The sequence below is a fragment of the Euphorbia lathyris genome, chromosome 5 (genome assembly GCF_963576675.1).
Source record: "Euphorbia lathyris chromosome 5, ddEupLath1.1, whole genome shotgun sequence".
In the NCBI taxonomy this organism is placed as follows: Eukaryota; Viridiplantae; Streptophyta; class Magnoliopsida; order Malpighiales; family Euphorbiaceae; genus Euphorbia; species Euphorbia lathyris.
The window spans coordinates 15,875,032-15,889,449 of NC_088914.1; the positions used below are offsets into that span (position 1 = coordinate 15,875,032).

The 14,418-nt window shown below is 34.9% G+C and overlaps 1 protein-coding gene and 1 pseudogene across 1 annotated transcript; both read right to left on the minus strand.

The window, feature by feature from the left end:
• Nucleotides 1–5,359: 5,359 nt before the first annotated feature.
• On the minus strand, nt 5,360–6,931 carry LOC136230684 (plasmodesmata-located protein 8-like; annotated as a pseudogene).
• Nucleotides 6,932–7,493: 562 nt separating this feature from the next.
• Nucleotides 7,494–14,212, minus strand: LOC136228920 (eukaryotic translation initiation factor 4B2-like). Its single transcript, XM_066017417.1, has 3 exons — nt 12,811–14,212; nt 8,968–9,399; nt 7,494–7,827 (listed from the first exon to the last, which is right to left on the minus strand). Exons 1-3 carry the CDS (start codon nt 13,986–13,988, stop codon nt 7,803–7,805), a joined length of 1,635 nt encoding a protein of 544 aa, XP_065873489.1. The 5' UTR covers nt 13,989–14,212; the 3' UTR covers nt 7,494–7,802.
• Between the last annotated feature and the right edge of the window lie 206 nt (nt 14,213–14,418).

The following is a 14,418-nucleotide window of genomic DNA, read 5'->3' on the forward strand; positions in this document are numbered from 1 at the left end:
GCCGAGTAATAGACAGCCCCTCAGGTAAGATCTGAGTTGTTTGGTTTCCTGGGAGAAACCGATTGCTGTTTTCAGCCATAGTGGGGATCAGCTCAAGGTAGTTAAACCTTTTACAGCGAGCTTTTAGGCTCTGATACCACTTGTTGGTCCCTTATAACGTAGCAAGTTAGTTCCAAGGGGGGGGGATAGGAACTATTTAAAATTTAAGTACGTTAAAGGCTGACTTCTTTTTGTTTAAAAAAGGATTACATAGCGCGCTGAGTGAATAAGACACTAGCTTAGTCAACTGATGACTAAGTCAGCTTCTTTCGTTGAGTCAGGAGATAGCACTTTGAGTCTATTCCTGAACTCAGATACTCAATGCACACAACTCAGCGTGACCTCTTTACTTGGTCAGTTTTGTTTAAGCAAGCAATATATATATTAAGGAGTTTAAGGTTAGAAAGATATTACTCAGCAGATTTATCCAGGTTCGGCCTTCGAGCCTACGTCCTGTCCCCGGAACACGTTCCGAGATTTCGAATTCTCTACTGAGCTCTTTAACGGTAGAGCATCAAACCTTTTACAACCTAGAAGCTGAGTATAACAAGAGTACCTTCCTTTATACCTCTACTCACTCCTAAACTCTCGTTGAGTACTATAACCGAGTACTCAGCCTCTCCTTTCTAATCTCTAGAAATGATAACGATTTGTCCTAAACAATAATTTCTAAGACACTTTAGATGATTGAATAATCACTTTAGACTTTTACACAAACGATATAGAATTTGGTGTAAGAATTTGCTTTGCTTTTTCTTGCAGAACTTTGCGTAGAATTTTGGTCAGCGTAATGGCTTGATAAAAGTTCTGTGTTGAATGAAGCAACTGAAGGGCTCTATTTATAGAGACGTCTGAGACATCGGTCTTTTCGAATTTCGAAATAACCGTTGGAGGGAAACGGCTTCCTGTCGTTGTCACTCAGTTTTGCTCAGAGCTCTCGGCCAATCAGATTTGAGTATCTTCTGTCCTCGGTCAATGTTGAGCAGCTTTTAGTCAGCTCGGCAGAATGTCTCTCCATTTATGGTAAGGTCAACTAGACAGCGTTCTGTGTCTTCTGAACTTTACCCAAAGTGGAAATACTTTGTCTGGAAGTTGTTCTTGCTCAGCTGCTGTCTTGTACTCTTTGTCGATTCAACTCAGCAGCTTCACTCCGAAGTTGTTCAACGAAGGTCTTCTAGATCCTTCTTCCGCTGAGCTGCGTTTTGTACATAACGACAGCGTTCTACACACGCGGGCTGAGTTGTTTTGATTTGTTTGACTTGGGCTTTGACTTCCGTATTGGGCTTCGGCCTTTTACTCTTTATGGCTTATAAATAATTTTAACTCAACATTGAACAAACACATTAGTATAATAAATCAAAGCATTTAAACTTAGTGTGTTTAGAATATATTTAATTTTACTTAAATAATTTTGTCAAATCAAAATCATGTGGAAAGGTGTTTCAACATATCCAGCCCACACAAGTATGGTACAGAGCGGGTTTTTGGATTTCAAAATCAAAGGTAAATATTGATTATATGTTGACAAAGACAAAGGAAGTGAATGAGGTTGCTTATCATTATACTACAGTTTCACATCTTCTTAGTATGTGGAGTTTAGTGATAAAAGCACTTAAAATTGTACTTGTTGATGCCACTGATTATAAAGTTGCAAGTAGTGTATAGGATTTGTGTAGCATAATGAAACAAATATTGGGAATGACAAATTTATTATCACAATCTCAACAAATGAAGCATAAAACATTGTTAATGATGTACGAATGATTAGATTGACGAAACAGAATTTGGAAACATACAGATACAATGGATGGGAAAAGTTATGCAAAGAAGCTGGTGATTTGTGTTCAGAAAATGAAATTGAAGTACCCAATGTGGAAGATATTATTACAAATCGAGACAGAAGTCTTCTTGACGGTGTACCAAGGACTCATCATCATCATTTTTATGTCGATGTACTTTGTTAGTTTTTCCTTTTCATATAATGCTATAATCAATATTCAATAATGTTTCACTTTTTTGTTTTTTTTAAATATTAGGTTGCCGATCGTCTTGCTACAAAATTGGATAATCGTTTTCCTGCGTCAAATACAAAGTTACTTGTTTGTATGTCACGACTTGATCCTACAAATGCATTTGAGAATTTTGATCACCGATAATTGCTTCGTCTTATTGAGTTGTATATTCAGAAGATTTTTCTTATTGTGATCTAACTCAGCTTAAAAAGAAACTCAAACTTTTCATTTCTCAAATGAGGTTGAATGCAACATTCTCTAGTTTGACAGATATTGGAATTCTTGAAAAGAAAATGGTTCAGATGTAGCATCACTCTTTTTTTCCTTTAACATGTCGACATATTAATATGATTTTGATTGTACCCGTTGCAATAGCTTCTGTTGAAAGATCTTTCTCGGCAATGAAATTAATTAAAACTTATTTGTGAAATAAGATGGTTGACGAATTTCTCACAGATTGTCTGGTGTGTTACATTGAGAAAATAATTTTTATCTGTATTGAAAATAAAGTGATTGTGCAAAATTTTCAGAATATGACATCTCGGTAGGGTAAATTGTCACCTATTAGGCATTAATTTTCTTACTATAAGTAAACAGATACTTTTTACTCTCAATTTATGATATAATTTGCGTTTTATATTGTTTATTTAATTTTTATAAATATGTTGAAGTAGCATTTAAATTTTTTACACGGTCTAGTCCCACTGACGTTTAGGTCTTGGCTCTACCACTAACTACTTTGGTTAACATGAAATGTTGTAGTTGTACTATCATGGTCTTTTAGTTTATCTGGATGCCAATTCTTTATAAATGAAAAACCCTCAATCAAAAAAAGACTACAATAGCCATTGATGTCGTCACATGTCTGTTGGTGTATGCCCTAGTCCTGAGACATTATAATCTTGACAGTACTCTTAATCGTAAGGCAGTAATCTATAATGTTGATTCACTTGTGCAAATCAACCTTATAGAGTATCTGAGATTAGTTATCTGCTCATGTTTAACGGGTTGAGAACTCAAACAAGTGAAACCATAGGGCAATAAGATACTATTCTCTTTAAGATATGACTATTATATAATTTGTATAAAATTAATTCTAAAGAAAAAATAAATTGTAATAGTTCTTGTAAGAGCAATTTTTTTTTTAGAGGATGGGTTGGAACCCGCAACTTCTCACCTCTGAAACTAGAGATGTACCAACTGAGCTATGCTCCTTTGAATTAAGAATAGGTGAATAATTCTAACTATAAAAGCAGGATTAGTTTCGCTATATAATTAATTACAAATAATAAATATAAATAATATTATATATTTAAAGATTTTGTATGGAATAGAGAGGATATGAGATTTTTTATGGTGCGCTAGACATACCACATCAGATATTGACGTGGTATGTTTTGGCCACTAGTGTTAAAACAACGTATAAAAATTAAATAGTGGTTATTAAAAAATTAAATCTCATTAATAAAATTAATATTCATTATTAACTCAGTAAAATGTTATAGTGGTTACAGTGGTATTAAATTAACTACCAATAACGTGATTAAGATTAATTCTTTATTAATTGAATTAATTCTTGAACTAATTGAGGAAAAAAAATATTTCAATAATCTTTTTATAAAAGTGATTTTTGGTTCACTAGAAACATCTGAAAATTTTATTCTGTGTCAATTCCAAAACTTTGATTTCGATTTGTTCGCCTTATTTCTTGGTTTTCTGGTAATGGTGCTAAAGTCTGACTTACATTTCTATTGTATCTTAGGAAACGATTATTGATTGCGGTAAAATCTGTCTTAAGGAGACTGCCCTTAGGCATCAAGATATCCTTCTTCTGTTCATCTCGTTCATATAAAGGTTTGTTATATGCAGTTTATTGTAATTTTATTATTTATGTTTTTCAATTTAATAAGATTGATATTTTGTTCTTTAATTTTGTTTTTCCGATTAACGGTGAATTTAAAGGTACTTTATTTATATATATATATAAGCTCAACTTAAAAAGTTTTCATAATGATAACTATTGGCATACCATGTCATCTAAATATAAAGTGTCAAATAGAGAAAAAATTAAATTATAAAAATTGTCATGAAAATTTAGTTCACATAATCAAATATTGAAATTTGATAATGTTAATAAATATATTGTATAAAAAAAATAACTATGAGATAGTGTACGATTGAATGTATTACATGTAGTTTGTGTTTGTTGGGGAGGATAAATGAGGTGAGATAAGGATAAAAAATTTTAAGTTCATGTTTGTTTTAGAGATACGGTAGAGGATAAGAGTCATATCTCTCCAATTTTATACCTAAGGGGGGTGGTATAAGGAGGTGAGATAAGCTCTTGCAATTTTAATGAGGTAGAAATGCTCATCGTATCCTTCAAATCAATGTTATATAGTTTAAGTATGGGTAATATAGTAAAATACTTTTTTTTTTATCTCTATCTCTATCCACAAAACAAACATTGAATAATAACTCACAATTACTGTATCTTATTTTTATCTTATCCCCATATTTTATTTTTATCTCTATCCCAATATTTATCTTTATCTATATCTTCATCAAATACCAAACGCCCCGTAAAATATTATATATATTGGACTAATTAAACTATAAAATTTATCTAATTATTTATTATTTAAAAAAAAAATTAATAACATAATTTCATAACCCGTACATAGCACGGACTTCCAACTTCTTAATCAAAGAAAATCAACTAAGAGGGTATTGGGTACGAGGGATAAATGGGTGGAATAGAGATAAAAAAAAAATCCAATAATCAACTATCTCATGTTTGTTTTAGGGATAGAGCTAGGGATTGCAATAGGTAGAGTATCGGTGTCAATCACAAACTTTTACCCGCTTATTTTTTAATTCTATATACCTATCTCATTACCCTATCGGGTATACTTTTTACCTTCCATACCCATTCTATTTAATTTGTGGGTACCCGCAAGTATCATTACCTATTAAGAATCAATATATAAAACATAAAATATTACAAATTTAATAAAGTATAAATTTAATCAATCAACAATCTAAAAATTGAACAAATTGAATCTTAATCAATAGAAATAAAATAGCTTAATAACATCACTCAATGGTTGAAGAATAAAATATTAGAATTTAAATCCTACATTTTACATCTAAAAAAACAATAATACTTTTTAATACATAAAATATTTATGACAAAATATATACAAGTTAAAATTTTAACAAGATTGAAAAGTTTATCTTTCAAATTAATATTATATAATTGAAATATGTATAATATAAAATATATTTTATGTGTATTACTACCCCCACAAAACAAATATAGAATAATAAATTTCAACTATCACATTTTTATTTTATCCTCATCTTTTATCCTCATCTTTTATTTATGCGCCTATCCTAACATCTATCTTTATATCTATCCATATCCCGACCAAATATCAAAGGCCCTTTAGGATCTCAAAATGCTTTTTCTTTTCTTTTCTTCTTTTCAAGTCTTTTCATTTTCTTTTAGCAAAACCATAAAACTTTGTGAGTATATATATATTTTGAAAGGCGGATGAAGGAATTTTGAAAATAAACAGAATATTCATCCTCCTCCGTTACCAAACATAACGTATCTAACTAACATCTTCAGAACTACCAACCTTCGTTAGTTCTATCAATGGAGAATAATAAAAACAAGGGTAAATTCCAAAAAAAACCCTGTGGTTTGGCCGATTTCCAAATAAACCCATGTGGTTTGTTTTTACCAAAAAAAAGGAGCGTGGTTACGCCGTTACCCGAAAAACGAAAAATGGGTTAACACCGTTAAATCTGATGACGTGGCAAGGGACAAAATTGTCCAAATCAAAATAAAAAAATAAAAATAACAAAAAAGAAAAAAGAAAATTAAAAACATAAAAAAAATACCCAAATCTTAGCTTCTGGGATTCTCCTTCTTCGCCTCCTTCTTCGCCTCCTCCTTCTTCATCTTCTCTCATGTCTCCGTCTCCGTCGCAATCCTCATCGGCATCGGCGTTCGCCTCCTCCTTCTTCTTCGCACTCCTACTACATTTCTTAAATTTCACACCCGTATCAATCTTCCCCAAAAAATCACCATGTTCATATCTCAAATAGCAACCCTCAAGTTGAATCGCAGCACCATAAGAGTAAGGACAAACAAGGCCGATCTGATTAACCGCACTTTAAATACATTTTGAGCAATCGATGATTTTCAGATCGCCTCTGCACTGGTATAGCCCGAACACGGCGGATTCCGGCGAGGATGAAGTTGAGTTTCCGATTGCGAAGCTGTTGTAGGCTGATTCGGAGGATGAGGATACGATTGAGGAAAGGAAGGAGTTGAGATTTGATTCGAATTGTGAATTGGTTTGGTATTTTTCTTGGGAGCAACCTGCGTAGATGAAGATGTGAGCCTGAACGGAGGAATTTCCATGGATGAAGAAGAGGGAAATGGAGAAGATGAAGAGTGAAGTGAAGTTGAGGAGTGTTTGGATGGTTTTGTGAGTTGAAATTGAGTGTATGTTAAGGCTTTTCTTCAACATTTGTTTTTGTTTTTCTTTTTGTTGGGCTTAATTCCTTTCTTTTGTTTTCTTTTTGTTTTGGGTTTGCTTTGATGATGAAAGAATGAGAATATGGGATTGCTTGATTTTCTGTGAGAGATTCTGTTAGATTTAGAAATATTCAAAGAGGAGGAGGAGAATAAGGAGAAGGAAAAGATCTGTAGAAGAAGAAGAATTTCCAGATTTGTGAAATCTGGAATTTTCCAGATTTCTGGAAAATTTCCAGAATCTGGAATTTTCCAGATTCCAAATTTCCGGAAATCTGTCCAGATTTCCGGAGAAATCTGGATATTTCCAGAGAAATCTGGGGATTTCCGATTAAAAAAAAGAAAGAGAGGAAGGAGAAGAGAGAGAGGAAGAAGAAAGAGAAGAGAGAGAGGGGAGGAGGAGGAAAAAAGAAAAAAGAAAAATAAAAAATAAAAAAAATAAAAAAAAATCGTTTTTCCAAATTTACCCTTCGCCACGTCAGCATTTTTAACACTGTTAACCCATTTTTCGTTTTTCGGGTAACGGCGTAACCAAGCTCTTTTTTTTTTTGGTAAAAACAAACCACAGGGGTTTATTTGGAAATCGGCCAAACCACCGGGGTTTTTTTTGGAATTTACCCTAAAAACAAAAAGAATATTTTTTCCAATCCATCATACATTTCAATTTTATTAACAGCAGAAACATTAATTCAAGAAATTTTTAAACCTAGATTTCAAAGTAACTTTTAAGAATTTATAGGGTATAGTCATAAATCAGCTGCGTAACATACAGAAGGCATCAATAGAAAATGGACCACAAATAACTGTTGTAGCCAGCCTCTAGGCAAAGTAATATTCTCAACAGGGTACAAGAAAAAAGCATATCCTAGCTAGCCAAACTTAAAAGAGTAGAATAATAAACTAGCAAAAGTCCAATAATATTCATTTAAGATTGGTTTTGACTTGAGTCCTACTACCAAATAATACAGGCTCTTTCCAAAACAGAACAGACCAAAGTGAAAAAAAGAGGGGAAAATTTGAAATTTTACATGGTTTGAAAATGTAACAATAGATTAATGCTGTCCCAACTCTATTAATACTCAACTCAATAATCCTTGCTCTACTTCCCAGAGCAAAAAACAAGAGAACAATGAAGAAAAAAAGTTTATTTGGATCAGGATGTCAGAAGCTGAACACAAGAAGAATCTACACCATCTCTTTGCTCACCATCTTTCCCTTGAACTTGGCCTACCAATCAATAATCATATTCACATTAGGGATTCAATTTTTTCTATTATCTATTCTCAAACAAACAACAATGGCTTAACTGCTTATTCTAGATTTGGAAAAAAGCATCTGAGGCCCCTAATCATTCTAATTTTAGTGAATTGAGCATCTGATCTTTTACTTTTTGTCACAGTAAACCCCTCTGATGACTAAGAAAAAGCCAGCTTCCAACATAAAACTCGACTAGCAGAGCGTTGTTCATTTTATCTGTGTTCGAAAACAGTTTTTTTATATGGAATGTGGCTATAGAGAAACTCTAAAAACCTTATTTCGCACAATAAAAAATATCATTTCAGACACAGATGAAATGAGCAACGTTGTTTTAACTGAATTAGATGTTTACAATTAGCTAATTTGGCTGGATTGTGTTCAAATAAAAGATTAGTGGCTCAATATACCAAAATCGGAAATATCAGGTTGGTTTCAGGGGCCTCAAGATGCTTTTTGCCTTCTAGATTCTCACAAGAAAACCGGAACATGAAAGTATAAACAAAACTGATAGCAAAATGGCACAAATAGAAAGAAGATATGATGTTGATTATCACAAAATTAACACATAACCTAAGCATTCCCCTATCTAATTGTTCAAGATATCTAAATGACGAAAACAAAATAAATTAAAGAAAGAACCCAAGAATATATATAAAAAAAAAAGGGTGCTATACTCTTTACCACAGCTAATTCATAGTGATTGGCTGACAATTAATAATAATCTTTTTTAACCTTGAACCTTGGTCTGGAAGTTTACTGTTCAAGCTTAATAATTAAGTAGCTATGAGATTCTAGAACCATGTTAACAGCTCTCTTATGAACTCAGAGTTATTCTAGTTAATTTCGAACAGGTTGAGACTAGGAGGAAGGTTGTTCCCCTATATATAGTCCAATTACTTGAGCAAATAGAACCCTTCTTTTTTTTCATATTTGTCAGAAAGCTTCAATTATTTTAACAGATGTTGCTTGAATATTTATTCCTCCTCTCTCCTATAATTCACAAGGTCTAAGTTCAAAGATTAAGGGTTGAACAGCCAATCGTCCTTGCTCGAATACGAAAAATGGAGAACCTAAATATAAAAGAGAGAGAAACTACCAGTATAATTTTACCTGTCAAACTCTCTGTTACCCAAAAATCCTCTATCCTTGCCACCTGGAAATGATCTTCTATCATCACTAGGCCTTGTCCATGCATCCTGAGTGCCACGTGATCGAGGCCTATCCATGTAGTCCATACTTCTGGTCTCATCAAATGAACCAGATTGAGAAGGTGGTCCTTCCGAGTAACTAACAGATCTTCCTGCACCAGAACCTGGCCTTTCAATGACCCTGCCAGCCCCAGAACCTGGCCTTTCGAGAGCTTTCTGCCCAAATCGAACTTTGTCATCAAAATCACGGATGATTTGTTCTAATTCCTTTTCTTTTTCAGATATTATAACTTGAATATTAGGCTGATCTCCACTTCCATCTTGCAGAGTCTGGTGTTCCTTCTTTAATTGCTCTATTTCATCTTTCAATAATTTCTCTTCCTCTGTTTCAGGCCTGAAACCATTGCACTGTTAGAAGGCAGTAGATGAGAAAGAAAATGAATGCATCAAGATGTTGATCAGTGAAGAGGGAAAAAGAAAAGAAAAGAATGATAACCAAGTTACAAAACTGAGAGAAGTCCTTAAAGGGTAAAAGTTATGCGACTCCAGTAAGGTAATTAGATGAAAAGGAAAGGATCAAATCATGTGGCGTAAACAGTATCAGGGTGATCTTCGTAAGTATTAGCAAGTTGCAGGACAAAGAAGCTCAGGCAATAGCAACAAACAACAAAACAAATGAAACTTAATTTACACATTTAACATTGTAACAATAGCTTAAGAAAAGTGACAAGACACGAATTCACAAATGACAGCACAGCCACAATAGACCCAAAGAACTGGCTGAATATAATTGTTTCATAATAAATGTTCAGAGACCAGCTACATTGCAACAGCATATAAATGCTGAAAAACCTGAGTGAATAATTTGATGCTTGGAAAAGAGCCAATGATGTATTTCATTGTAGTTAAAATAAAAAGGGAAAAGTTATCTTGGAACTTGACTTAAGAAACTTACAACTTAGGAATCATACATGAATGAATAGAAAAAACCAAGGTCTGCAAACAATTAAGCAAAGAAACCAGCCAGCTAGGCTAATAGGATAGGTCTTCAATGTGATTAAACTGTTCATTCGGAAAATGGTGTAGGAGCTACTTCATGCACAAGTCAAATTAAAATGGAAGTGTCACTACTATGCATACCGATTCTAGCTTCAAAGGAGAAATCACCAACAACAGACTAGTGGGCAAGTATTTTTAGTTACTTAGTCATGTTAAGACATGATCACTAAATCCACAAACACAGACTTGGTGTAATGTTACTTGTCCTCCAATCAAATAAACTAGAGCAATAAGTATTATTTTAATAAATATATATATATATATGAAGTAGACCAATAAGTTAATTTGGTGAGCAATGTGAACACAAACAGATCTAGTTTATCAATTAAAACACTCAGTGAAAAGCCGTTCAAGGATCATACATACTAAATAAGTACAAAAGAAAAACTCCACGAAGATCCTGAAGTGCATAGCTCAAGTTCAAGTGTTGCAAATGAAGGCATAGCATGTCCCTTTTTTTTTAACCCTGACTACTTAGGGTCAGGTGATTTTCTTCAACCTTTAGAAAGCTTGTGCAAAGTGCAAGACACTTGTTTTTCTATGTTATACTACCAGCCTAATATCAAGCAACTTAGCCATAACCATGCAACTATTTGGAATTAAGAAACTATCATCTGGGAGCAGCTTCATAACAAGTTAACAATCTTAAGCGTCTAGAAAGAGCTCTCACATCAACAGTTCAACAAATCAATATAGCAAGAGTAATACTAATACAGGATGCAAAAGCAAGCGACCCAAAATAAACATCAGATGTCCAGGGACGTATCTAGGATTTTTATATAGTGGGGGCAAACTATATAGGTTCGTTAATAGTATAAATTTACAAATTCAAAATCCTTAGATTAACTAAGGGTTAATGTTTTTTGTGAAATACATATTTAGCCCTAATATTCGAAATTGTCCAAATTTAATCCTAATGTTTGCAATCAAGATCAATTTTAGTCATACGTTACCGAAATCTTAAGATTCTAAACAAATTTGTCAATAAATCTTTGGCTAAAATTGGTCTTATTTGGAAACGTTAGTGTTCAATTTGGACCATTTCATAAGTTCGGTCTAAATTTGCACTTTACTAAACACATTAGAATCAAATTTGGCAGTTGTCCCATTAACTAATTTAACTCAACTCAAATATTAAAGTCATGAAAAATGAAGAAATTGCATCTTCAACAATTATGCTATAAAACGAAGGAAACATACTAAACAAGCAACAGAAATAATGTTTCAATATATAAAGAAAATTAAATTAAACTATTCTTAACAACAATGTGGAACAAATTATAAATATGAGAAGAACCAAATTAATCTACCAAACACCATATTCAAATTCAACAGAAAGAATATAAAAAAAAAAGCCCTTTTAAAGCAGTCATTATTTTTCATGGAGGGAGGATGAGCAGAGTGGTGAGTGATTGTTGATTGGTTTTATATTTTAAATCTGAGGATTTTGGGTGGATGTCACTTTGGAGAATTGGGACTGGGAACTTGGATCGGGATTTGGGAGCAGCTAATTAGAACTAGGATTTTTTTATTTTTTTTATTTCAGTAAATAAAACGACTCCGTTCCACTAAAGTGAACGGCATCGTTTTAAAAGGCAGAAAATAAATAAAAGAAAAACCTAAACCTAAATCTAATCTCTTTCTTTCTTCAATTCTACAAGTACCAGCAGCAGCCGCCGCCATTGTCACTGGGGGCAAAGCTTCAAACCTTCAAACTATAGTAGGAAAGAGATAACTTAACTGATAGTGAAAAACATATAAGCACAACTTATACTATTTTTTCACTACCATGCACGTTAGAAGTTCAATAGCCACCATATGTTGCAATATGACCCTCCTCATTGCGTACTTCAATGTCAAGTAAATAAACAAATAGCCCTAGTTGTTATGGAATGTATATAATGTAAGCTTAATCATAGAGATTAAATGTGTAGTACTTTTTCCTAGTTTACTACCATTGAACTTGTATACGGTGTTAGAAGTTCAATAGCCACCATATGTTGCAATATCACCCTCCTCATTGCCTACTTCAACGTCAAGTAAATAAACAAATAGTCCTAGTTGTTATGAAATGCATATAATGTAAGCTTAATCATAGAGATTAAATGTGTAGTACTTTTTCCTAGTTTACTACCATTGAACTTGTATACTGTATAAGGTATACCACACGTCTCATTTTCTAGAATTACATACAGAAATATTTTCTCTCCACTGCTGATTACATAGTATTAGAGCTGATTCTGCCCTAGCTAGACTATCTGTAGCACTTGTTAAGTTTAGCAATACAAGTTTGGGACACAATCATAGATGTACTATTTCAAGTGACTCCTTGAACAAAATAATGGTCAATACTGAGTAATTAACACGCTAGTGAAGAACACAGTGGTGCCAATTGATGTGCTCTCAATGTCCAAAAGGTACTATTGAAAATGAAAACATCCATTAACTATAAGTAGAGCTACATAGGTGAAAGCATTTTATCTGCAATAGAGCATCTCAAAGGATCTTTGTAGTATTTATTGATGGCTAATATGTGATATAACCCCACAAAAACGTACAAAAGATGAAAAAAAAAGCCAATATAGTGGTGGTTAGACATACAAGTACTTTTAAGCGTTCAGAACTGTCAAATTGTACTAGCCTAGCGAATGCAACAAACAAAACAGTAATGGTTTCTAAAATGGTTGCCACGAGCTAACAAAATGGTACAACAAAATGCCAAATAAAACCTTCACAGAATATTTACCTGTCAACTCTGCGATGCTCCAACTCAAGTTCAATCTTTCGCCAATCCTTACCTCTTTCTTGTAACAACACTTCTCTAGGCTTTGCATCTCCAAAGGGATTCACCTTCGGCCTTGGCTTTGACAACACATTTTCTAATCCTTGCTGCAGCGCTGGCCCCTCTGACATTGTAGAATGTGCACTTGAAGGTCTGCTGGAGTGTGCACTAGTAGGCCTGCTGGATTGTGAACTCGTCTTCTTAGCTTCTATGTCCGACTCAAGCTTTTTCCAATCCAATCCTTTCTCTGCCAAAACCTGCTCTCTTGGCCTCGCTGCCCCGAAGGGATTTGGTCTATCAGTTTTAATTGACTCTTCAGAAACTACATCAGCCTTAGGTGGATCAAAAACCAATCTAGTCCTCTCCCGCCCCAGATCCAGTTCACGATTCCCTCCTCCCCTTGACCACCGATCAGGCTCAGGTCCAGAATCACGAAAGCCCGAACCAAAAGTGGAAGATCTAGTAGCAACTACTGGCTTTTTAGAACTCGCCCAATTGTCAACCTCGTCAGCCCTAGAACCACCTCCCAAGCCACCGCCTCCGCCGCCCCCACCACTGCCACCACCACTACCAAGGGAGCCGTAACGATTCGACCGGCCAGAATCAAATGAAGGGAGTGGTTTCTTTGTCATTGCCCAGTTATCAACCTCATCAGCTCGCGAGGGCTGATCAAACTCAGAAGCCCTAGAAGGGCCTCTCCTCTCCTCATCAAATCCACCATACTGCCTTCTACCACCACCACCACCCCAAGACCCATCGGATTCATCGCGGTCACGCATACGACCTGAACCCTGACCACCCTGTCCATAATTGGAAAACCCGCCACCAAGCCGTCCATACTGCATTTCATCAGCAGACCGTTCCTTCGGACCTGTAGGTAGCCGAAGCATCTCGTCAGGAGTTAAACCTTTAGATTCATTCGCGCGGCCGCCACTAACCCCGCCGGAAGAGCTATAAAACTCATTCAGCGTCATTTTCTTTTTCTTAGGCTTAGCGCTCACAGCCTCTCTAAGACTAGGAAAGTTCTGAGACGCGGAGCCTCCACCGGAAGCCGCAGCAGCCGCCGCCTCGGCTTCCAACTCCCGCTCCTCACGCTCAACATCGGCGGCCCAGTCGCCGATGCCACCCCACGGTTTCGACATTGCTTAACAAACGGAACAAAGAAAAAGGGAAACTAAATTCAAGATCTGAAAAGGTAGAAACAGAAATTGAAAGATCTTAAGCGTGAAAGACAAGAAAGTACAGAGATAGCAGATGGTTAATGAGCTGGGGCTCCGTTAAGGGAGCCGGAGCTCCGAAATCATGCGAAGAAGAAAGAAAGGGAAAAAAAGGGGAAGATTTCAGACGTTAATGTGAGTAAATAATAAAAATAATAAAAATGAAAAACGAAATAGGTAAGGAAAATTGGGGAAAGAGAGTTAGAGTAACGCGCGGGTGATGAAAGTGGTAATGAAGGTCATATCAGAAAGGTGGTGATGGTTCAAGTTCCTGTCAAGTTGGGTAATGGAGGGCTGTGTGTGAACTGTGATTTGTGGCCCCACTTTTTACGTGCAGTGATGGACGGTCAGGATG

Bases quoted from the DNA above. Each gene is read 5' to 3' on its own strand.
- LOC136228920 (XM_066017417.1), bottom strand. From the start codon at position 13,988: ATGTCGAAACCGTGGGGTGGCATCGGCGACTGGGCCGCCGATGTTGAG. The intron at 9,400-12,810 runs GTAAATATTCTG...CAATGGTTTCAG, and splicing joins GAGCATCGCAGAGTTGACAG to GCCTGAAACAGAGGAAGAGA. The intron at 7,828-8,967 runs GTAAAATTATAC...ATTGATTGGTAG, and splicing joins GGTAACAGAGAGTTTGACAG to GCCAAGTTCAAGGGAAAGAT.